Source organism: Nycticebus coucang, chromosome Y (assembly GCF_027406575.1).
Source record: "Nycticebus coucang isolate mNycCou1 chromosome Y, mNycCou1.pri, whole genome shotgun sequence".
NCBI lineage: Eukaryota > Metazoa > Chordata > Mammalia > Primates > Lorisidae > Nycticebus > Nycticebus coucang.
Window position 1 is genome coordinate 3,102,401 of NC_069805.1, and position 25,553 is coordinate 3,127,953.

At 40.9% G+C, this 25,553-nt stretch overlaps 1 protein-coding gene across 1 annotated transcript in view; it reads right to left on the reverse strand.

Annotated features, from left to right (window-relative positions):
- LOC128579135 (BCL-6 corepressor-like) overlaps positions 1-25,553 on the reverse strand; it is a 121,433-nt gene that overhangs the window by 20,561 nt on the left and 75,319 nt on the right. Inside the window, exon 6 of the mRNA XM_053581383.1 lies at positions 3,328-3,494. Within this exon, the coding sequence (XP_053437358.1) occupies positions 3,328-3,494 (167 nt within the window). The remainder of the gene's footprint in view (positions 1-3,327; positions 3,495-25,553) is intronic.

Sequence of the window (25,553 nt, forward strand, 5' to 3'; positions counted from 1 at the left end):
ATCACAGCTGTCACCAAGGGTGTCACCAAGGGTCACCTGTCACCAAGCGTGACAAAGTGACACTTGGTCTCTTAAAAAAAAAAAAGTTGAAAGAAGCACCTGTTTACCAAATATGCAGGTAAAGCAAAAAAAAAAAAAATCACAATAATTTCGCACCAAAAGATTCTTTAAGAAAGAAATTTACAAAATACTGAAAGAAAAATTCAAATTTTTGATTAAAAGAAGCTCAGTGTGATATAAGAGAATAAAGAGGTGGAGCATGGTGGCGTACTGGATGGATGTGTAGCCCATCTCTCCCAAGTCATCAGGTGAGAGGGAGGGGGCTCTGGATCTTTTCCCACGAGGATTATTGGTGCGGATAGACAGCTGGACGTGCAGCGAATTGGCAGATTACTGTATATGAGGTGTAATTCAAAACCATAGATTCTGCTGTAGACATTTCCCCTGCCCAGTCACGCTGGCCAGCAACTGGCCCCTCCCTTACGGAGCACAGCAGTTCTCAGTTCATGTGAAACCTAACTGATGAAAATTATTCCTGAGCAGAGTTTGGCGACCTGAAAGGGGTGCCACTCTGAGCCACAGAGGGATAGGCAGCCCAATGGAAAATTAAGGGGAAGGGATCCCACCTGGGAAACAGACATTTTGCATTGTCTGAAATGGCAGACACCTTTCCCCAGAACAAGAGGAGTGATTAAATAGACCAGACCATTCCTGGTGGGGAATATTGGTCTGGACTGGCAGTTCAGGCTATGTAGCGAACTGACAGGTGGCTGGACTCAAAAGATGAGCCGTAGAAACTGAGGAAGAGGTCTCCATGAGATGCAGCCCTGAGAGCTGGCAGCACCTAGCCCCTCCCCCAGTTGCCAGTTTGCAGGAGAATATGGGAGCAGAGTGGAAAAGGTTTGTGAAGCGTGGACTCATGCACCAAGTTGGGAGGTCGGACAGGAGTGCTGTCTGGAACAAAGCAGCCGAAGTTGGACAACAATTAGGAAATAAACTTTTATAGAAACCAGTGTGATGAAAGTGTGTCAAATGGTCTGTGAAGCTAGTGAATGATGCCCATGATCATATCAATGTACACAGCTATGATTTAATAAAAAAAAACTCCAAAAATGGCAATCGGCTAGGTAGGGTAGTTACGGTGGTAACAATGTAAACTGGGAATCAGCTATAATCCTAGGAACCACTCACAACGCCACCTGGTGCCCAGAAAGTATATTATGTTATAAATATATTCCTACTAAAGTTGACCCCTACTTCATACGTATAGATGTGTATTTCTAAATATATACAAGAATAATATTTTTGTGGTTGGTGCCTTTTTTTCTCTCTTTGTTTTCCATCTTTTTCTTGAAGGAGCTATTATTAATTTTTTTCTTTCTTCTTTTGTAACTTCTTCATGAACACTACTTTTACTCTTTTCTTTTTTTTCCTCTCTCTTCCTCTTCTTCCCTTCTTAGGTTTCTGACAATGCCTACACCAGAGTTTTAGAAGTATTTTTTCTTTTTTTCAATTATTTTACTATTATCATTATTTTTATTGTAGTTGTTTTATTGTCTGTATGTCTATGTGTTTCTGAGTGTTCGTTTATCTGTGGGCTTGTGTGTCTGGTAGCCTTTTTATCTGTTTATTTGCTCATTTGGTCTCAATGTGTTTGGTGTTTTGCTAAATCCTCGGGGTGGCTATTTTCCCTTACTCCAATTTTCACATTCAATAAGAATGAAGGGTTATGGGGGATGACAGCTGATTGGAGCCAGCTCTCAACAGAAGCTCCAGGCCGGAGGGAGAGATAACAGCCAGAAAGAACCCAACAAAGCTGAGGGGAGTTGAGCTGAGAGATGAGATAGATAATTGCTTGTCTTCCCTGCTGAGGCAGGCTTCAACTCCAAAGAAATTATTTTCAGGTACAGATCTCATCCCAAAGAGGTTGTGTGGCCATCCCCTCCCCTAAGAGAATTGCTTGCTTACTGTGTGATCTCTATTGGTGAGCAATAAACTGAGGCTCTTCTTCCTTACCCCCACCAGAGGGAAGTGCTGGAAGTTGAGACTCCTTCTCAAGAGAACTCCTGCTGTGAGTCTAGGAATTCCCTTGTCTGGCAGGAAATTTGAACAAATATTTTCCTTGCCACCTTGATCCTACACTCTACCCCTCCCCCTGACCTGGCAGTCTAGAAGTCCAACTCCTCCAGAATCTAGAATGTCTGCATTTCTTGGCTAGGACTGGGCATTGCATAGATGGTGGCAGTACAGCTGTGCTGTACCTGTGAATCTAGTAACTGTACAGAAAGACATAGAGAGAAAGGTGACTGACCTGGCCCAAAAAAGAGTATCTCAGCAATAGACAGAGGCTTGGGTTCCTGCACTGTGGGTAGAGGCTCAGAATCTGCTGAGGTGCATGAACCCAAGAGGAGGCACCTCCCACCCAACTTCAGCATTAGTAGAATAATCCTGCTGGGGTCTAACACTGGAGAGTCATCTCCCCAACTCTGTGGCCTGCCAGAGGGAACCAGACCTCACCCTATAGAAATTCTAGAGCTGCAGAACAGCGGCAACCAAGGTGCAGTGACTGAGGGAGAAATTCTTTTGCTGTCTGGATATCCTCAGGTCACCATCTTATACATTATATCACAGAACTTATTAATCCTGCATAAATTAAATTTCGCACTGTAGGATCAAAACCTTTCTATTTTGTCACTGCTTTTGAATGTGCTAGTATTTATACGTGTAGGCACCCTCCACCAATAAAATGTACAAAGAGTGTAAGACAAAGAGACTGGTCCTTTAAATTCACTAAAAGTCACTTTAAGTAGAGAAGGATATGGTAACAACAGCTGCCTGCCTCTGCATTTGAATCTCTCATGATCAGAAGCAGCAAGGGATCAGAATAGAGATACCCAATATGTGGTCTGTAAGTTTCATGAAAGCTGCTCAGTAATGATACATGCCTCTTTGCCATGGAGTTAGTTATGAAGGGCAGGTGGCTGGCACAGATGCTAAGCACTGTAACTGAAAATAACTGTAATTTACCCTGGAAGCTGAAAGATATCAGTGGACTTCAGAATTTCTGATTATTAACTTCAGACAAATTATGCCAGTGTAACTGTCTGGGGAGGAACCATTGCTGGTGCTACTCTGCTTATTTCCTTCTCATCTCAAAAACTTTTAATACCACATTATTATGTTTACCGGGCTAGAATTGTCTGATTTAATTATAAATGATTTTTTCATCAGTGTACTGATTATTCATCCTCTAGAATTTCTTGCATAACCTGAAAATCATTGTCTATATTATGAGCTAAGGCAGTAGGCTTAAAGCAAAACACTGACCTGGTTCCATCATGGGCACTGCAGTTGACATCAGCACCATATTTAAGAAGGTGTTGAACAATGTGGAGCCATCCATTTGCACAAGCTTCATGTAGGGCACAGTAACCTGCATTGTCACGATGATTTACATCACAAATCTTATTCTCTAGACATTGTAATACCAAATCCTATGGAGAAGGGCAAAAGAAACAATATCAGGTCATTTATGATTAACCTTTACAGGGGGATGCTCCTTAGCCTGCTATTGTCACTTTCAAAAATATATCCCCCTCAGGACAAAGGATTTATTATAGCTTAGGCAGGCCATGAATACCTCTGTGAGAAACAAAACAAGTTCATGAATATCCTGTGGGGCTATGGAGTCAAGGATTCTGACTATAGAAGGGGGTGACTATGCTCTGATGCCCCAGATGCCTGGTCCTGACCCAATTAAGCTTTATGTTCTCCAATCCTACATTTCCTCCTCTCTAAAATAAGGAGAGGGACGAAGACAATGGACTGGGAGCAGCTTGTACACACCACTCTCTCAGAGAAAATTCAAAGTTGTGAGCAGATATTCACTTTCAGATTGATCATCTAAGAGATACCACTAGGAATTGAAAGTAAGGCAATAGGAGGTCCCTAAAGTGAATGAGATGAATGAAAAATGACTTTTTCAGGGGTGAATACACATGTGGGGAAGAAATAAGAGTGTAGAATCCTGATGCTGCACATTTACCATCATAATCATTGTTATGTGACCTATGGGACAGATAGGTAGGCCACAGGACTGTCATAGGGAACTGTCTGCAGAGGCACTGATATAGAGAGAGGGTATAGTTGTGAACCTCTGGCTTGTGAACCCTGCGAGCTGTAGGTGTTGACATTTTTAGATCCCAGACCCAAAGGACTGTCTCTACCCAGGTGTCAGATCCACTGCTACTGCCTCTGCCAGACAAGGGTATAAGCGAGTGCAGGGGAGGGAAGCAGCCATAGATGAGTTCTGTGGGAAATAGTCATACACACCCAATGACACCGGGGTACCTGGGTAGATAAATTTTTGTGTTGCTCTAAACCAACAATCTTGGCATCCCACAGATAAGAGTACAGCAGCTCTCAAACTAGAATGGGCCAACAATAATTAGGTGGGACACTCACTCTGGAATTGTGTAGTCCTTCAGTGACAACCACATGGGGGAAGAGTGAGGTAGGAGATACAGAAAGCAGCAGTGTTAAATGCATTCTACTGTTCTTGGGCCAGGTCAGTCACACAAGGTAAGACCCCATGCACCATAAAGGACCTGTCCTTCCTTATAGCAAATAGGAGAATTCCCAGCAGAGAACAGTTTAGTCCCACACACTTATCTGGATTGAACTGAGAAAAGATATCTCAGATGATAAGAAAATATAATAATAACTTGGCAATATAAACAAGCAGTTTCAACACAAAGGATCACAATATGTATCTAGCAATGAACCCCAATCTGTCAGAAGCTGCTGAAATGTCAGAGAAGGAATTCAGAATATGAATTGTATATAAGATGAACAGAACTGAAGAGAATGTGAAAAACCAATGTAAAGTTGACCTTTAAAATTTCAAACTATCAAAAAAAAAATAAAGTTTCTAACAAAATAGAACATAGGAAAGGATATAACCAAATTAAAAGAAATGAAAAAGTCATTCAGGGAATTTCAAAGTGAAGCAGAACAGGTTAAACAAAGCAGAAAATAAAATCAGAGATTGAAGACAAGCCCCTCAAACTAACCTAGTCAATTAAAGATACATGAAGAAAAGAAAGAAAAATGAAAAATCACTCAGAGAAATAGGGGACTATGTAAGGTGAATCAGTGGAAGGATTAAAAATATCCCTGAGAAAGGAAAAGAAAAAGCAAATAGCTTATAAAACTGTTTCTAGGGAATTATTAAGAATTACTTCCCTGATACCACCAGAGATTCAGCTATCAAGATACAAGATGGTCATCAAATATCAGAAAGATAAACAGCAAACTAAAAATTCCAAATACACATAGTCAGAATAAAGGACATAATTCTACCAGGTGCAAGACAAAAGCAACAACTGATCTACAAAGGAAAATCCATCGACCTAACAATAGACTTGTCAGCAGAGACGCTATAAGTCAGAAGGAATTGGGGTCCCATTTTTTAGTCTTCTTAAAACACAACTGTAGTAATTTTGATTCCTTGATAAACTAAGTCTCTGTGGAGAGAAACACTCTTATTTATAGAGAAATAAAGATATCCCTAGATAAGCAAATACCGTGGGAAATGCTCAAAAGATTTCTGTACAGGGAACAGAACAATATATACCCATCAGTGTAAAAACACCCAAAAGTTAAAGCTTTCAGTTCTTACAAAACATTATCACAAAGGGAAAGAAGAACAAGATATCATTAAAAAAAGGTATCATTGGGCAGCGCCTGTGGCTTAACGGAGTAGGGCGCCAGCCCCATATGCCACAGGTGGCAAGTTCAACCCCAGCCCTGGCCAAAAACTGCAAAAAAAAAAAAAAAAAGTATCATTAAACATGATAAAATCCAACAGTGGGTGCTCTGTGAGCATTTAACATTGCTGCTATGTCCATTTTTCATCAAAAAAGGTTATCATTAAACATGATGAACATAACAGAATTGTACATAGCAATACTAAGTGAATGGGAATGGTCTTAGCCCACTTAAAAGAACCATATTGGCTGAAAAGATGTAAAATACAAGCCAAGTACATACTACCTAACTTAATAAAGTATCATCGATCAAGATAAAGAATTGGAAAAATACATGTCCACTGAAATGGAAACCAAAACTGAGCAGATACAGCCATTGTCATATCAATCAACATTACTCACTGTTGATTTAAAGATAAAATGGACTTAAATCAACAATGGTTAAAAAAAAAAGGAAAAATGATCATTATATAATGATAAAGAGAACAATTCAGCAAGAAGATATTCATTTAACATAGGAGCTTGTAGATTCATAGAACAAACTGTCCATAATGTAAGCAAGAGAATGAACAATAGCATCATAATAAGTGGGATTTCCATCATCCTACTGCCAACACTGGATAAAGTGTTGAAATAGAAAATCAACAACAAAACACTGGACTTAAATGGGACTCTAAAACAAATTAGACTAACAGATACAGGCAAGAACGCATCCTGTTCAGATTGTAACAGATATGCAACCCCAAAACTACAGAAGATGCATTCTTTTGTCACAACACGGTACATTTCTCAAGATTTAGCACAGCCTAAACACAAAAATAAGTGTCAGCAAATTAAAAAATTAAAATCATACTCCCATACTAACTCAAATCACAGTGTACAGAATAAATATCAATTCCAAGAGACATTCTGAAATCCATATAAATCCATAGAAAATTAAACAACTATGGCTGAAACAAATAATGATGAAATTGAAATGGAAATCAAAAGAATCCCCAAACAGAGTAACAAACGAGGCACGCGCACTCATAATCTATTGGTTACAGAAAAACAGTGCTGAGGGGAAAATTCATAGCCTTAAATGCTAACATCAAAAAGAGAAAAATATCACAAATTATCAACATGATATCATATATCAAAAATTAGGGAAAAAAAGAACAAATGAAAATAAAGTCAGCCAAAGAAAAAAATAAACAGCAAAGTTTAGAGTCGAACTAAATGACAAAACAATGTTAATCATCAACAAAAGATAAAGTTGGTTCTTTAAAAAGATACATAAAGTCAATCTACCATTAGCCATTTTAGCCAGAATAGATAAGAAAGGATTTAAATAACGTCAATAATAAATGAAAGAGAAAACATTACAACTCAATATCATAGAATACAAAATGTATTCTGTAAGTAAGATGAAAACCTCTACATACACAAACTAGAAAACCAGGAGGAAAGGGGAAAATTCTTCTAACATATACCCTCTGTCTATCAGAAAGAAAAAAGAAATCTTAAATAGACCAATAATAAGCAGCAAAATTGAGGCAATAATTATAAATCCTTCACAATAAAAGGCCCTGAAGCAGAAGGATTCAGTCAAATTCAGACCCAAATTTTACTAAACTGTAAAGAAAAACTGGCACCTATCCTACAGAAATTATTCCATAACATTGAGAAAGAAGAAATCTTTCCTAAGGCATTCTATGAAGCCCATATTACCTTGACACCCAAGCCAAGAAGAGACACAATAAAAAAACAAAAAAACAAAACAACAACAACAAAAAACTACAGACCAATATCTCTCATGAACATAGATGCAGAAAGTCTTCAAGAAAAGACTAGGCAACCAAATTCAACAGCAAATTCAAAAGATAATTCACAGATGAAGATGGGAAGATGGTAAGCTAGAAGCAGCTTGTGAGCATGCTATTTTCAAGTAAAGGAGTGTAAGTACAGGAACATGCCTGCTGTGGATAGAACTCCTCAAAAGTAACACTGTGAAATCAAAGAGAAGCAACTTGGGACACTCAGTGTCGAAAAGAAGGTGACAGGGTGATACACTCAACAAAATCAAAGTTATCTGTGGGAAGCCATAAACATGCAGAGAAGATTAGGAAGGTAAATGGGGGTGCACTGCTCATTCTACAGGTAATAGGACTGAGTTGTGAGAGGGCTCCACATCCTCTTCTCAGATGCCCTGTGGACCTCCCTAGAGTGCACGGGCGGGTTCATAGGGCATTACACTGGACAACAGGTACAGTAAGTATCTGGCAGCAGCTGATCTCAAGTTTCTGCACCTAAAGCCATCCTGTGCTCACAGGTACATGATTCCAGATTGGCATAGGACCCTGCTATGCAATAGTACCCTTCACTTTCCTCTACCAGGCTGAGGCTGAGTGGATAGGTGGAGCTTCTCTGAGTCATAACCTGTGACTGGTAGCCAAGAGCTCACCCCTGCAGTGGAGTGGGATCTGAGAGGAGGAACTGAATAGGGCACTATGCTCTGACTAGGGAAGCTCTGGACAACTGCTTCAGAGGGATCTGGGGTGCAGGGTAAACTCCATAGTCCCTGAGCCACTGAAACAGAGCCTCCCTTACATGACTTGTCATTGTCAATCCATCAGCCTACACAACAGTCCCATCACCTGTTCATCCCTGACTCTAACGTAGAGAAACTAATTTCACCCTTCAGATTGAAATAACTGTCTGTCAACTCAGTATTGACTCTGCCCTCCATATCAAATCAGCCTACTGCTCATACCCAAATGAGGTAGTCAAACTATCAGTTTTGGCTGATGACAGGATCTATCTCTAAAAAAATCCCTCCAACTCCACCAAGGGACTATTGACATTGACAAATAAATTCAGAAAGTCTCAGCATACAAAATCTACACAACTCAGTAGCATTTCTATATCCCAATAGTGGTCAAGCTGAGAGTCAAATCAAAGACCCATTTCTATTTACAATAGCTACAAAAATAAATAAATAAATAAGTACATAAAATGTCCAGAAATATACTTAAGTAGGAGGTAAAATGTAACTATGAGGAGAAGTATTATACTGAGGAAAGAAACTGCAGTGGATACAAATGGAAAGACTTTAATGATTATGGACTGGCAGAATCAACATTGACGTGTTGATATATATGACGTGTCCACACTACATATAAAGTGATTTACAAATTCAATGCAATCACCAAATTACTAATGTCATACTTCATAGATCTAGACAAAATAATCCTATGCCACCTTTGAAACAAGAAAAGTACCTGTATAACTCAAGAAATTATAAACAAAGAGAAAGAAATAATCTTGAACATCACATTATCAAACTTCAAAGTACACTGCAAGGCTTTAGTAACCAAAAAGCGTGGTATTGGTATAAAAAGAGAGATATAAAACAATGGGATACAGAACTCAGATAGAAAATCACCTACTTATAACCCCTGATATTTATCAAAGCAGAAAATAGTGAACATTGAGAAAAAGAAGCCCTGTTTAACAAATGGTGCTGGAAAAACAGAACAGCTACATGCAGAAGAACTAACCACGACCACTACGTATAACCACCCACATAAATTAATAAAAGATAAATAAAAGACTTAAATGTAAGGCATGAAGCCACAAGAATCTAGAGAAATTGGTAAAGGCAAATAATTTATGACTAAAATCCCAATGGAAATCATAGCAACAACAACATATAATAAGCAGATTGAATAAACTGAAAAGCTTCTTCCCAGCTAAGGAAACAGTCAACAGTGCATATAAAGAACTTAAAGAATTAAATACAATATACATAATCCGCATATCTAATAAAGGTCTAAAAGCCAGAATTTAGAAAGAATGCAAGCAAGTCAGCGAGAAAAAAAAAAAAAAAATCCTATTAAAACCCAAGCAAAAGACATCAACAGAAAGTACTCAAAATAAAATACCCTAATGGAAAAGAAAAATACAGAAAAAAGGCTCAAAATCAGTCATCATCAAGTAAGTGAAAATTAAAACCATGAGGGCTAGTGTAGCTCAGTGGGTAGGGTGCTGACCATATAAACCTAGGCTGGCAGTTTGAAACTAGCCTGGGCCACCTAAACAACAAACACAAGTGCAACAAAAAAATAGCTGGGTGATATGGTGGGCACCTGTAGTCCCAGCTACTTGGGAGGCTGAGGAAAGACACTCACTGAAGCCTAAGAGTTTGAGGTTGCTGTGAGATGTTACGCCATGGCACTCTAGCAAGGACAACATAGTGAGACTTTGGTCTTAGAAGAAAAATAAATTCAACAAACAAACAAATACATAATGAGATATAACCTTTCTCTAATTAATATTGCTTTTATTGGAAAGTCTAAGCTCTGGTTCTGGCATGTATGCAGACACAAAGGAAAACTCATACAATATTGGAAAGATAGTAAATTAGTGAAACCTTTAAGTAAAACAGTACAGAGATTCCCTTAAGAAATAAAAGTAGACTTACCAATCAATCCAGCAATCCCACTATTAGGCATCTACCCAAAGATAAAGAAGATTTTTCGTCAAAAAGAAACCTATTTATTACAGCAAAATTCACAATTGTAAAACTATGAAAACAACGCAAGTGGCCATCAATTTATTAATGGAGAGGGGGAGACAAGATGGCGGACTGAAGCCAGCTTTCAACAAAGGCTCCCGTCCAGAAGGAGAGTTAAGGGACAGGAATTTAGTAAGTATCCTGGTGGACTTGAGCCTCACCAAGAGAGAAGGCTGAAGAACGCACATCAACACCGCTGAGGCAAGTTGTGATCACAAGGACGCAAACAAAAGATACAAAATCCACCACCAAGCGGACGGGAGTCCCCCTCCCCCATGAGACCGGCTCTGGAGCCCCACAGTTGAACAAGCGGGGAGAAATTAAAGCCCCTCCCACTACACTCCACGGGAGAGACCTTCTAAAAACTGGACCTACCTCCCCTACTGGGGTGCCGTGGCGTTCTCCTGCCGGACATAGGGCTGAATAAAACTTTGGGAATCCTTTGCCGGCAACCCTGAATCCCCGGCGCTCCCCTCCCGCCCACTGAGGTCTGGAGGCCTGTCCCCCAGGACTTCGGATCCTTGGGTGATTTCTCAAGGGGAGTGGACAGTCCCCGAGTTGCGACTGGTCAGCATTGACTCTGAGGCGCGCGGAGTGAGGAGAGGGCACCGGGCTGAGGGGGAGTCACGCCTCGCGGCACTTCCCTGCGGTGCAGTGCAGCAACCCTCCCCGGGCATAGGGGGCCCAAGACTGAATCAGACTCTGGCCTCCCCGCTGAGAGCTGAGAACCCCTACTCTCACTCGGGGTCTGAGGGCCTATCCCCCAGGAGTTCGGCTCCTAGGGTGATTTCTCAAGGGGAGTGCACAGTGCCTGAGCTGCGTCAGGTCAGCGCTGACTCTGGGACACGTGAGCGAGGAGAGGGCACTCTGCTGAGGGGAAATCAAGCTTTGGCGGCACTTCCCTGCGGTGCAGTGCAGGAGCCCTCCCCGGACCGTAGTATTGCGTGAAACTGAATGAAACTCTAGCTTCCCCCGGCCCCACTCCCAATCCGGGTCTGGGGGCCCATCCCCCAAGAGTTCTGATTCTTGGGGGATCTCTTAAGGGGTGTGGACCCAGCACAAACTGCGGCCGCTCAGTGCTGACTCTGGGGCGCGGGACAGAGGAGAAAAGGGTCGCCTGAGTGCCCACACCAGAGCAGCAGTTCCCTGGAGGTAGATCAACAGCCGTTTTTCTTTAACGGCAGAACGCTCACTTCTGGATATTCTGAGGCCACACCCCCTGTCTCCCTGGGCAACCAGAGGAGGCCACCGGTGACACGGCTCACAAACCCAGAAGCCTCCAGGGCGGGGCCGACCCAGAGAGGTGTTCAGACGCAATTCTCCAGCAGCAAAGACGTTTGAACTCAAAACAGCCCGTCTCCTGTAGGCGACGACAGGAACAGAGACAGAACCTCACAAAGTTGTCTGTTCTGTTCTGTTCTGTTCTGTTAGCAGCATCCATCAGGGACGGGGCTAAGCCTGAGTGAACACCTCCTTCCCATCACCTGCATCAAACACTCAAAGATGTCAGGCCCCATCTCCTCCTGCTAGATAGCGGCAGTCTGCGGGGGCCTGGCAGACTTCCTCGCGATTCAGGCAGGTGCAAACCCCTGGAGTGTCTGTTCACTGCAGGCAACTGGGTTAGCCATCTGCAGAGATACCAGTGACTGGGTCCGACAGAGGGGCAAAGTGGGGAAGGAGACGTCAACCTTCCCAGACTGCTCTGTTTGCGGGGTGGCTCCTCCTGACTCCACGCTGCACTGGGGTGACCTGTCTCAGAGGAGTCACCAGGCCCCTGTGATCCAGTTCCCAGAGACCTCTTGAACCCTTCCACCTGAGACAAGTGCCGATTGAGACAGTTGATTCGGACCTTTTGAACTGGGCTAATAGACTGAGGACTTTTCAGGTGGTGCCCTGGGTGTGCGATTGTAGGAAGGTTTGATTCTCCTTTTCCAACTGGGGCCAGAGGTGGGCAGGCGGGGTGACTTAATTGCTGATTTTTCCACACAGCTGAGACTTCAAGCCAGAGTAGAAGTTGCAATAGGATCGAACAGAAACCAGCTGAAAACAAGACAGAACCACTTTGCTCCACCACACCAGACAGGGCCCCAGTTTCTCAGGCCACAACACTGTACGGGCCCTCGATAAAACCCCAGGGGAAAAACCAAAGGGAGTAAACCATGGGGCGGAATCAGCGGAAAAACTCTGGTAACATGAATAACCAGAATAGATCAACCCCCCCAAGAAAAGATACGGCAGATGTGATTGAAGATCCCATTCATAAACAACTGGCTGAGATGTCAGAAGTCGAATTCAGAATTTGGTTTGCAGACAAGATTAATAAAATGGAATTAGGAATTCGAGGAGAAATTCAAAAACTGTCTCAAGAATTTAACGAATTTAAAGACAAAACCACCAAAGACTTAGACACACTGAAACAAGAACTTACAGCCCTCAAAGATATGAAAAATACAGTAGAATCCCTCAGTAACAGAATGGAGCAAGCAGAAGAAAGGATTTCTGATATTGAAGATAAAGTCTTCGAACGCTCTCAATCTCTCAAAGAGGAAGAGAAATGGAGAGCAAAAACGGATCACTCACTCAGAGAGCTCTCAGATAATTCGAAAAAAAATAACATAAGGGTTATAGGAATTTCGGAGACTGATGACGTGGCAGCCAAGGGCACAGAGGCCCTTCTACATGAAATTATGAAAGAAAATTTTCCAGACATGCCTAGAGAATCTGAAATTCAGATAGCAGACAGCTTCAGAACCCCAGCACGATTCAACCCCAATAAGCCATCTCCCAGACATATCATAATTAGCTTCACTAAAGTTAACATGAAAGAGAAGATTCTCAAAGCAGCCCGGCGAAAGAAAACTATAACGTACAAAGGTAAGAATATTAGAATAACTGCAGATCTCTCTGCTGAAACTTTTCAAGCAAGAAGAGGCTGGTCATCAACTTTTAATCTCCTAAAGCAAAAAAACTTTCAACCCAGGATCTTGTATCCAGCTAAACTGAGTTTCATCTATGATGGAGAAATTAAATACTTCAATGACATTCATATGTTGAAAAAATTTGCCATAAGTAAACCAGCTCTTCAGGATGTTCTCAGACCTATCCTCCACAATGACCAACCCAATCCTATACCACAAAAGTAAACTCACTCAGAAACTTCGGATCAAACTCCAACTTCCACACTGGCGAAAGGATTAAAAATGTCCACTGGACCTTTGAAAAACTCGATACCCAAAATTCCACCAGACTTATCCTTACTCTCCATCAATGTGAATGGCTTAAACTGTCCTCTAAAGAGGCATAGGTTAGCTGACTGGATACAAAAACTTAAGCCAGATATTTGTTGCATACAAGAGTCACATCTCAACTTAAAAGACAAATACAGACTCAGGGTGAAAGGATGGTCATCCATATTTCAGGCAAATGGTAATCAGAAAAAAGCAGGTGTTGCAATTTTATTTGCAGATACAGTAGGCTTTAAACCATCAAAAGTAAGGAAGGACAAGAATGGTCACTTCATATTTGTTAAGGGTAATACTCAATATGACGAGATCTCAATTATTAATATCTATGCACCCAACCAGAATGCACCTCAATTTATAAGAGAAACTCTTAACAGACATGAGTAACTTGATTTCCTCCAGCTCCATAATCGTTGGAGATTTCAACACTCCCTTGGCAGTGTTGGATCGATCCTCCAGAAAGAAGCTGAGCAAAGAAATCTTAGATTTAAACCTAACCATCCAGTATTTAGATTTAGCAGACATCTACAGAACATTTCATCCCAACAAAACTGAATACACATACTTCTCATCAGCCCACGGAACTTACTCCAAAATTGATCACATTTTAGGTCACAAGTCTAACCTCAGTCAATTTAAAGGAATAGAAATTATTCCATGCATCTTCTCGGACCATCATGGAATAAAACTTGAATTGAGTAACAACAGGAATCTGCATACCCATACAAAAACATGGAAGTTAAATAACCTTATGCTGAATGATAGCTGGGTCAGAGATGAGATTAAGAAAGAAATCACCAATTTTTTGGAACAAAATGACAATGAAGACACAAGCTATCAGAACCTCTGGGACACTGCAAAGGCAGTTCTAAGAGGGAAATTTATAGCACTGCAAGCCTTCCTCAAGAGAACGGAAAGAGAGGAAGTTAACAACTTAATGGGACATCTCACGCAACTGGAAAAGGAAGAACATTCCAACCCCAAACCCAGTAGAAGAAAAGAAATAACCAAAATTAGAGCAGAATTAAATGAAATTGAAAACAAAAGAATAATACAACAGATCAATAAATCAAAAAGCTGGTTTTTTGAAAAGGTCAATAACATAGATAAACCTCTGGCCAACCTAATCAGGAAAAAAAGAGTAAAATCTCTAATATCATCAATCAGAAACAACAAAGACAAAATAACCACAGACTCATCAGAAATCCAAAAAATCCTTAATGAATATTACAAGAAACTTTGTTCTCAGAAATATGAAAATCTGAAGGAAATAGACCGATACTTGGAAGCACGCCACCTTCCAAGACTTAACCAGAATCAAGTGGAAATGTTGAACAGACCCATATCAAGTTCAGAAATAGCATCAACTATACAAAACCTCCCTAAAAAGAAAAGCCCGGGACCAGATGGTTTCACGTCAGAATTCTACCAAACCTTTAAAGAGGAAATAGTACCTATATTACTCAACCTGTTCCAAAATGTAGAAAAAGAAGGAAGACTACCCAACACGTTCTATGAAGCAAATATCACCCTGATCCCCAAACCAGGAAAAGACCCAACAAGAAAAGAAAATTATAGACCAATATCACTAATGAATATAGATGCAAAAATATTCAACAAGATCCTAACAAACAGAATCCAGCAACACATCAAACAAATTATACATCATGACCAAGTTGGTTTTATCCCAGGGTCTCAAGGCTGGTTCAATATACGTAAATCTATAAATGTAATTCAGCACATAAACAAATTAAAAAACAAAGACCATATGATTCTCTCAATTGATGCAGAAAAAGCTTTTGATAATATCCAGCATCCCTTCATGATCAGAACACTCAAGAAAATTGGTCTAGAAGGGACTTTTCTTAAACTGATAGAGGCTATCTACAGCAAACCCACAGCCACTATCATATTGAATGGAGTTAAATTGGAATCATTTCCACTCAGATCAGGACCAGACAAGGCTGCCCATTGTCTCCATTGCTTTTCAACATTGTAATGGAAGTTTTAGCCACCGCAATTAGGGAAGAAAAGGCGATCAAGGGTATCCATATAGGGTCAGAAGAGATCAAACTCTCGCTCTTCGCAGATGATATGATTGTGTATCTGGAAAACACTAGGGACTCTACTACAAAACTCCTAGAAGTGATCAAGGAATACAGCAGCGTCTCAGGTTATAAAATCAACATTCATAAATCGGTAGCCTTTATATACACCAACAACAGTCAAATTGAAAAAGCAGTTAAGGACTCTATCCCATTCACAGTAGTGCCAAAGAAGATGAAATATTTGGGAATTTACCTAAAAAAAGACGTGAAAGATCTCTATAAAGAGAACTATGAAACTCTAAGGAAAGAAATAGCTGAAAATGTTAACAAATGGAAAAACATACCATGCTCATGGCTAGGAAGAATCAACATTATCAAAATGTCCATACTACCCAAAGCAATATATACTTTCAACGCACTCCCTATTAAAGCTCCACTGTCATATTTTAAAGATCTTGAAAAAACATTACTTCGTTTTATATGGAATCAGAAAAAACCTCGAATAGCCAAGACATTACTCAGAAATAAAAACAAAACAGGAGGAATCACACTACCAGACCTCAGACTTTACTACAAATCGATAGTGATCAAAACAGCATGGTATTGGCACAAAAACAGAGAAGTAGATATCTGGAATAGAATAGAGAACCAAGAGATAAATCCAGCTACTTACCGCTATTTGATTTTTGACAAGCCAATTAAAAACATTCAGTGGGGAAAAGATTCCCTATTTAACAAATGGTGCTGGGTGAACTGGCTGGCAACCTGCAGAAGACTGAAATTGGACCCACACCTTTCACCATTAACTAAGATAGACTCTCATTGGATTAAAGATTTAAACTTAAGACATGAAACTATAAAAATACTAGAGGAGAATGCAGGGAAAACCCTTGAAGAAATTGGTCTGGGTGAGTATTTCATGAGGAGAACCCCCCGGGCAATTGAAGCAGCTTCAAAAATACACTACTGGGACTTGATCAAACTAAAAAGCTTCTGCACAGCTAAGAACACAGTAAGCAGAGCAAGCAGACAGCCCTCAGAATGGGAGAAGATATTTGCAGGGTATAACTCTGACAAAAGTTTAATAACCAGAATCCACAGAGAACTCAAACGCATCAGCAAGAAAAAAACAAGGGATCCCATCGCAGGCTGGGCAAGGGATTTGAAGAGAAACTTCTCTGAAGAAGACAGGCGCACGGCCTTCAGACATATGAAAAAATGCTCATCATCTTTAATCATCAGAGAAATGCCAATCAAAACTACTTTGAGATATCATCTAACTCCAATGAGACTAGCCTATATCACAAAATCTCAAGACCAGAGATGTTGGCGTGGATGCGGAGAAAAGGGAACACTTCTGCACTGCTGGTGGGAATGCAAATTAATACATTCCTTTTGGAAAGATATATGGAGAACACTCAGAGATCTAAAAATAGATCTGCCATTCAATCCTGTAATTCCTCTGCTGGGCATATACCCAGAAGACCAAAAATCACAACATAACAAAGATATTTGTACCAGAATGTTTATTGCAGCCCAATTCATAATTGCTAAGTCATGGAAAAAGCCGAAGTGCCCATCGATCCACGAATGGATTAATAAATTGTGGTGTATTTATACCATGGAATACTATGCAGCCTAAAGAAAGATGGAGACTTTACCTCTTTCATGTTTACATGGATGGAGCTGGAACATATTCTTCTTAGTAAAGTATCCCAAGAATGGAAGAAAAAATACCCAATGTACACAGCCCTACTATGAAACTAATTTGGGACTCTCACATGAAAGCTATAACCCAGCTACAACTTAACAATAGGGGGAAGTGGGAAAGGGGGGGTGGGTAGAGGGAGGGGAATCGGTGGGATCACACCTGTGGTGCATATTACAGGGGTATTTGCGAAACTTGGTAAATGTAGAATATAAATGTTTTGGCACAGTAACTGAGATAACGCCGGAAAGGCTATGTTAACCACTGGGATAAAAATGTGTCAAATGGTTTATGAAGTGAGTGTATGATGCCCCATAATCATGTCATTGTATACAGTTATGATTTAATAAGAAAATTAAAAAAAAAAATTTATTAATGGATTAATCAAATATGGTATATGTACCTAAGATAGTACTGCCATAGAAAAAGAAATATTATTATTATTATTATTTTATTAAATCATAGCCGTGTACATTGATATGGGGCATCATACTCGATTCATAGACCATTTGACACATTTTCATCACAATGGTTAACATAGCCTTCCTGGCATTATCTCAGTTACTGTGCCAAAACATTTATTTCTACATTTACCAAGTTTCGCAAATACCCCTGTAAGATGCACCACAGGTATAATCCCACCAATCCCCCTACCTCTACACACCACAGCCCTCTCTCACCTCCCTTTCCCACTTCCCAATATTGTTAGGTTGTAATGGGTTATAGCTTTCATGTGAAAGCCCCAAATTAGTTTCATAGTAGGGCTGAGTACATTGGGTACTTTTTATTCCATTCTTGAGATACTTTACTCAGAAGAATATGTTCCAGCTCCATCCATGTAAACATGAAAGAGGTAAAGTCTCCATCTTTCTTTAAGGCTGCATAATATTCCACAGTGTACATATACCATAATTTATTATTCCATTCGTGGATCGATGGGCACTTGGGCTTCTTCCATGACTTAGCAATTATGAATTGGGCTGCAATAAACATTCTGGTACAAATATCTGGCTCAGTTGGTAAGGCACCGGCCCCATATACCGAGGGTGGCGGGTTCAAACCCAGCACCGGCCTAACTGCAACCAAAAAATAGCCAGGCGTTGTGGCGGGCGCCTGTAGTCCCAGCTGGTCGGGAGGCTGAGGCAAGAGAATCGCTTAAGCCCAGGAGTTGGAGGTTGCTGTGAGCTGTGTGAGGCCATGGCACTCTACCGAGGGCCATAAAGTGAGACTTTGTCTCTACAAAAAAAAAAAAAAAATCTTTGTTATGATGTGATTTTTGGTCTTCTGGGTATATGCCCAGCAGAGGAATTACAAGATTGAATGGCAGATCTATTTTTAGATCTCTGAATGTTCTCCATATATCTTTCGTAAAGGAATGTATTAATTTGCATTCCCACCAGCAGTGCAGAAGTGTTCCTGTTTCTCCACATCCACGCCAACATCACTGGTCTTGAGATTTTTTGATACAGGCTAGTCTCACTGGAGTTAGATGATATCTCAAAGTAGTTTTGATTGGCATTTCTCTGATGATTAAAGATGATGAGCATTTCTTCATATGTCTAAAGGCCACGCGCCTGTCTTCTTCAGAGAAGTTTCTCTTCAAATCCCTTGCCCAGCATGCGATGGGATCCCTTGTTTTTTTCTTGCTGATGTGTTTGAGTTCTCTGTAGATTCTGGTTATTAAACTTTTGTCAGAGACATAAGCTGCAAATATTTTCTCCCATTCTGAGGACTCTTTGCTTGCTTTACTTACTGTGTCCTTGGCTGTGCAGAAGCTTTTTAGTTTGATCAAATCCCAGTAGTGTATTTTTGAAGCTGCTTCATTTGCCAGGGGGGTCCTCCTGATAAAATACTCGCCCAGACCAATTTCTTCAAGGGTTTTCCCTGCACTCTCCTCTAGTATTTTTATAGTTTCATGTCTTAAGTTTAAATCTTTAATTCAATGAGAGTCTATCTTAGTTAATGGTGAAAGGTGTGGATCCAATCCCAGTCTTCTGCAGGCTGCCAGCCAGTTCACCCAGCACCATTTGTTAAATATGGAATCTTTTCCCCATCGAATGTTTTTAATTGGCTTCTCAAAGATCAAATAACGGTAAGTAGCTGGATTCATCTCTTGGTTCTCTATTCTGTCCCAGAAACTACTTCTCTGTTTTTGTGCCAATACCCTGCTGTTTTGATCACTATCAATTTGTAGTAAAGTCTGAAGTCTGGTAGTGTGATTCCTCCTGTTTTGTTTTTATTTCTGAGTAATGTCTTGGCTATTAGAGGTTTTTCCTGATTCCATATAAAACGAAGTATTGTTTTTTCAAGATCTTTAAAGTATGACAGCGGAGCTTTCATAGGGAGTGCATTGAAATTATATATTGCTTTGGTAGTATGGACATTTTAATAATGTTGATTCTTCCCAGCCATGAGGATGGCATGTTTTTCCATTTGTTAACATTTTCAGCTATTTCTTTTCTTAGAGTTTCATAGTTCTCATTATAGAGATCTTTTACGTCTTTTGTTAGGTAAATTCCTAAATATTTCATCTTTTTTGGCACTACTGTGAATGGGATAGAGTCCTTAACTGCTTTTTCAACATGACTATTGTTGGTATATATAAAGGCTACTGATTTATGGATATTGATTTTGTAACCTGAGATGCCGCTATATTCCTTGATCACTTCTAGGAGTTTTGTAGTAGAGTCCCTAGTGTTTTCCAGATATACAATCATATCATCTGCGAAAAGCAAAAGTTTGATCTCTTCTGACCCTATATGGATACCCTTGATCGCCTTTTCTTCCCTAATTGCGGTGGCTAAAACTTCCATTACACGGTTAAAAAGCAATGGAGACAATGGGCAGCCTTGTCTGGTTCCTGATCTGAGTGGAAATGATTCCAATTTAACTCCATTCAATATGATATTGGCTGTGGGTTTGCTGTAGATAGCCTTTATCAGTTTAAGAAAAGTCCCTTCTAGACCAATTTTCTTGAGTGTTCTGATCATGAAGGGATGCTGGATATTATCAAAAGCTTTTTCTGCATCAATTGAGAGAATCATATGGTCTTTGTTTTTTAATTTGTTTATGTGCTGAATTACATTTATAGATTTACGTATATTGAACCAGCCTTGAGACCCTGGGATAAAACCAACTTGGTCATGATGTATAATTTGTTTGATGTGTTGCTGGATTCTGTTTGTTAGGATCTTGTTGAATATTTTTGCATCTATATTCATTAGTGATATTGGTCTATAATTTTCTTTTCTTGTTGGGTCTTTTCCTGGTTTGGGGATCAGGGTGATATTTGCTTCATAGAACGTGTTGGGTAGTCTTCCTTCTTTTTCTACATTTTGGAACAGGTTGTGTAATATAGGTACTATTTCCTCTTTAAAGGTTTGGTAGAATTCTGACATGAAACCATCTGGTCCCGGACTTTTCTTTTTAGGGAGGTTTTATATAGTTGATGCTATTTCTGAACTTGATTATCAGCCTGTTCAGTATTTCCACTTAATTCTGGCTAAGTCTTGGAAGGTGACATGCTTCCAAGTATTGGTCAATTTCCTTCAGATTTTCACATTTCTAAGAATAAAGTTTCTTGTATTATTCATTAAAGATTTTTGGATTTATGATGAGTCTGTTGTTATTTCGTCTTTGTTGTTTCCGATTGATGAGATTAGAGATTTTACTCTTTTTTTTCTGATTAGGTTGGCCCGAGGTTTATCTATTTTATTGACCTTTTCAAAAAACCAGCTTTTTGATTTATTGATCTGTTGTATTATTCTTTTGTTTTTAATTTCATTTAATTCTGCTCTAATTTTGGTTATTTCTTTTATTCTACTGGGTTTGGGGTTGGAATGTTCTTCCTTTTCCAGTTGCTTGAGATGTCCCATTCAGGTGTTAACTTCCTCTCTTTCCGTTCTCTTGAGGAAGCCTTGCAGTGCTATAAATTTCCCTCTAAGAACTGCAATTACGGTGTCCCAGAGGTTCTGATAATTTGTGTCTTCATTGTCGTTTTGTTCCAAAAAATTGGCGATTTCTTTCTTAATCTCATCTCTGACCCAGCTATCATTTAGCATAAGGTTATTTAACTTCCATGTTTTTAACTTTTAACTTTTCCCTCTTAGAACTGCAATTACGGTGTCCCAGAGGTTCTGATAATTTGTGTCTTCATTGTCGTTTTGTTAAAAAAAATTGGCGATTTCTTTCTTAATCTCATCTCTGACCCAGCTATCATTCAGCATAAGGTTATTTAACTTCCATGTTATGAGTATGCAGATTCCTGTTGTTACTCAGTTCAAGTTTTATTCCATGATGGTCCGAGAAGATGCAAAGAATAATTTCTATTCCTTTAAATTTACTGAGGTTAGACTTGTGGTCAATTTTGGAGTAAGTTCCGTGGGCTGATGAGAAGTATGTGTATTCACTTTTGTTGGGATGAAATGTTCTGTAGATGTCTGCTAAATCTAAATATTGGATGGTTAGGTTTAAATCTAAGATTTCTTCACTCAGCTTCTTGCTGGAGGATCTGCCAAAGGAGTGTTGAAATCTCCGACGATTATGGAGCTGGAGGAAATTATGGAGCTACTCATGTCTCTTATAAATTGAGGTGCATTCTGGTTGGGTGCATAGATATTAATAATTGAGACTCATCATATTGAGTAATACCCTTAACAAATATGAAGTGACCATTCTTGTCCTTCCTTACTTTTGTTGGTTTAAAGCCTACTGTATCAGCAAATAAAATTGCAACACCTGTTTTTTTCTGATTACCATTTGCCTGAAATATGGATGATCATCCTTTCACCCTGAGTCTGTATTTGTCTTTTAAGTTAAGATGTGACTCTTGTATGCAACAAATATCTGGCTTGAGTTTTTGTATCCAGTCAGCTAACCTATGCCTCTTTAGAGGGCAGTTTAAGCCGTTCACATTAATGGAGAGTATTGATAAATCTGGTGGAATTTCGGGTGTTGAGTTTTTCAAAGGTCCAGTGGACATTTTTAATCCTTTCGCCAGTGTGCCAGTTGGAGTTTGATCCAAAGTTTCTGAGTGAGTTTACTTTTGTGGTATACGATTGGGTTGGTCATTGTGGAGGATAGGTCTGAGAACATCCTGAAGAGCTGGTTTACTTATGGCAAATTTTTTCAACATATGAATGTCATTGAAGTATTTAATTTCTCCATCATAAATGAAACTCAGTTTAGCTGGATACAAGATCCTGGGTTGAAAGTTATTTTGCTTTAGGAGGTTAAAAGTCGATGACCACCTTCTTCTGGCTTGAAAAGTTTCAGCAGAGAGATATGCAGTTATTCTAATATTCTTTCCTTTGTACATAATGGTTTTCTTTCGTCGGGCTGCTTCGAGAATCTTCTCTTTCATATTAACTTTAGGGAAGCTAATTATGGTATGCCTGGGGGATGACTTATTGGGGTTGAATCGTGCTAGGGTTCTGAAGCTGTCTGCTGTCTGAATTTCAGATTCTCCAAGCATGTCTGGAAAATTTTCTTTCATAATTTCATGCAGAAGGGCCTCTGTGCCCATCAAGGCCACTTCATCATTCTCAGAAATCCCAATTATTCATATATTGCTTTTCTTCAAATTATCCCAGAGTTCTCTGAGTGAATAATCCGTTTTTGCTCTCCATTTCTCTTCCTCTTTGAGAGATTGGGAGCGTTCGAAGACTTTATCTTCAATGTCAGAAATCGTCTCTTCTGCTTGCTCCATTCTGTTGCTGAAGGATTCTACTGTGTTTTTCTTACCTTTGAGGACTGTAAATTCTTGCTTCAGTGTGTCTAAGTCTTTGGTGGTTTTGTCTTTAAATTCGTTAAATTCTTGAGACAACTTTTGAATTTCTCCTCGAATTCCTAATTCCATTTTATTAATCTTGTCTGCAATCCAAATTCGATTTCTGATATCTCAGCCAGTTGTTTATGAATGGGATCTTCAATCACATCTGCCGTATCTTTTCTTGGGGGGTTTGATCTATTCTGGTTATTCATGTTACCAGAGTTTTTCCGCTGATTCCGCCCCATGGTTATTTTATTCCCTTTGATTTTTCCCCTGGGGCTTAATCGAGGGCCCATAGTACAGTGTTGTGGCCTGAGCAACTGGGGCCCTGTCTTGTTTGGTGGGACGAAGTGGTTCTGTCTTGTTTTCAGTTGGCTTCTGTTCGATCCTATTGTAACATTTACTCTGGCTTGAAGTCTCAGCTGTGTGGAAAAACCAGCAATTAAGTCACCTTGCCCGCCCACATCCGGTACCAATTGGGAAAGGAAAATCAAACCTTCCTACAACTGCATACCCAGGGCATTGCCTGAAAAGTCCTCAGTCTATTAGTTCAGTTCAAAAGGTCCAAATTGATTATCTCAATCGGCACCTGTCTCGGGTGGGAGAGTTCAAGATGTCTCAGGGAACTGGATCACAGGTGTCTGGTGACTACTCTGATATGGCTTACTCCAGTGCTGCGTGGAGTCAGGAAGAGCCACCTAGCAAATAGATCAGTCTGGGAAGGTTGATGGCTCCTTCCCCACTTTGCCTCTCCGTCGGACCCAGTCACTGGTATCTCTGCAGATGGCTAACCCAGTTGCCTGTAGTGAACAGACACTCCAGGGGTTTGCACCTGCCTGAATTGCAAGGAAATCTGCCAGGCCCCTGCAGTCTGCTGCTATCTAGCAGGAGGAGGTGGGGCCTGACATCTTTGAGTGCTTGATGCAGGTGGTGGGGGGGAGGTGTTCACTCAGGCTTAGCCCTGTCCCTGATTGAAGTTGCTAACAGAACAGAACAGAGAAGAACAGACAACTTTGCGGGATTCTGTCTCTGTTTCTGCTAAAATCGCCTGCAGAAGATGGGCTGTTCTGAGTTCAAACAACTTTGCTGCTGGAGGTTTGTGTCCGATTACCTCTCTGAGTTGGCCCTGCCCTGGAAACTTCCCAGGTTTGTGAGCAGCGTCAGGCAAATCCTTTGCTCACTGGTGGCCTCCTCTGTGTGTGGGGGTGTGGCTTCAGAATATCCAGAAGTGAGCTGTTTTGCTGTTAAAGAAAAAACGGCTGTTGATTTGCCTCCAGGAACTGCCACAGTGTGGGCACCCAGCCGACCCTTTTCTCCTGTCTCACGTCCCAGAGTCAGCACTGACTGGCCGCAGTTTATGCTCTGTCCACACCCCTCAAGATATCTCCCAAGGATCTGAACTCTTGGGGGACAGACCCCCAGACCACACGTGAGAGTGGGGGGGAGTGCTGGGAGGTCAGTGGGGAAGCTAGAATTTTTTTTGTTTTATGCCTGGCCATGTTGTTGCCCAGGGAAGGGCTGCTACACCGCATTGCAGGGAATTGCCACCAAGGCTTGACTCCCCCTCAGCAGAGTGTCCTGTCCTCACTTGCATGTCTCAGAGTCAGCGCTGACCAGTCATGGCTCGGGCCCTGTGAACTCCCCTCGAGAAATTACCCAAGGGTCTGAACTCCTGGGGGACAGGCCCCCAGACCCCGAGTGAGAGTGGGGGAGAGTGCTGGGAGCTCAGCAGGGAAGCTAGAGTTTCATTCAGTTTTATGCCTGGCCGTATTGTTGCCCGGGGAGAGCTGCTGCACCGCACTGCAGGGAAGTGCCGCCAAGGTGTGACTCCCCCTTAGCTGGGTGCCCTCTCCTCACTCGCATGCCTCAGAGTCAGAGCTGACCAGTTGCAGCTCAGGGACTATCCACTGCCCTTGAGAAATCACCCAAGAATCTGAACTCCTGGGGGATAGGCCTCCAGACCTCAGTGAGTGGAAGGGGAGTGTTGGGGGCAGAGAGTTGCCGGCAAAGGATATTTGAAGTTTTATACAGTTTTTTGCCTGGCAGGACAACGCCATGGCACCCTAGTAGGGGAGATAGGTCCAGTTTTTAGAAGGTCTCTCCCATGGAGTGTAGTGGGAGGCCCTTTAATTTCTGCCCGTTTGTTTAATTGTGGGGCTCTTGAGCTGGTCTCATGGGGGAGGTGGACTCCCGTCTGCTTGGTGATGGATTTTGTATCTTTTGTTTGCGTCCTTGTGATCACAGCTTGCCTCAGCAGTGTTGGTGTGCATTCTTCAACCTTCTCTCTTGGTGCAGCGCAAATCCACCAGGATACTTACTAAATTTTTGTCCCTTAACTCTCCTTCTGGACGGGAGCCTCTGTGGAAAGGCTTCAGTCCACCATCTTGTCTCTACCCCTCAGAAATATTATGTTTTGCAACAATGTGAACATAGGACTGAATCCACTACACTCCATGGGAGAT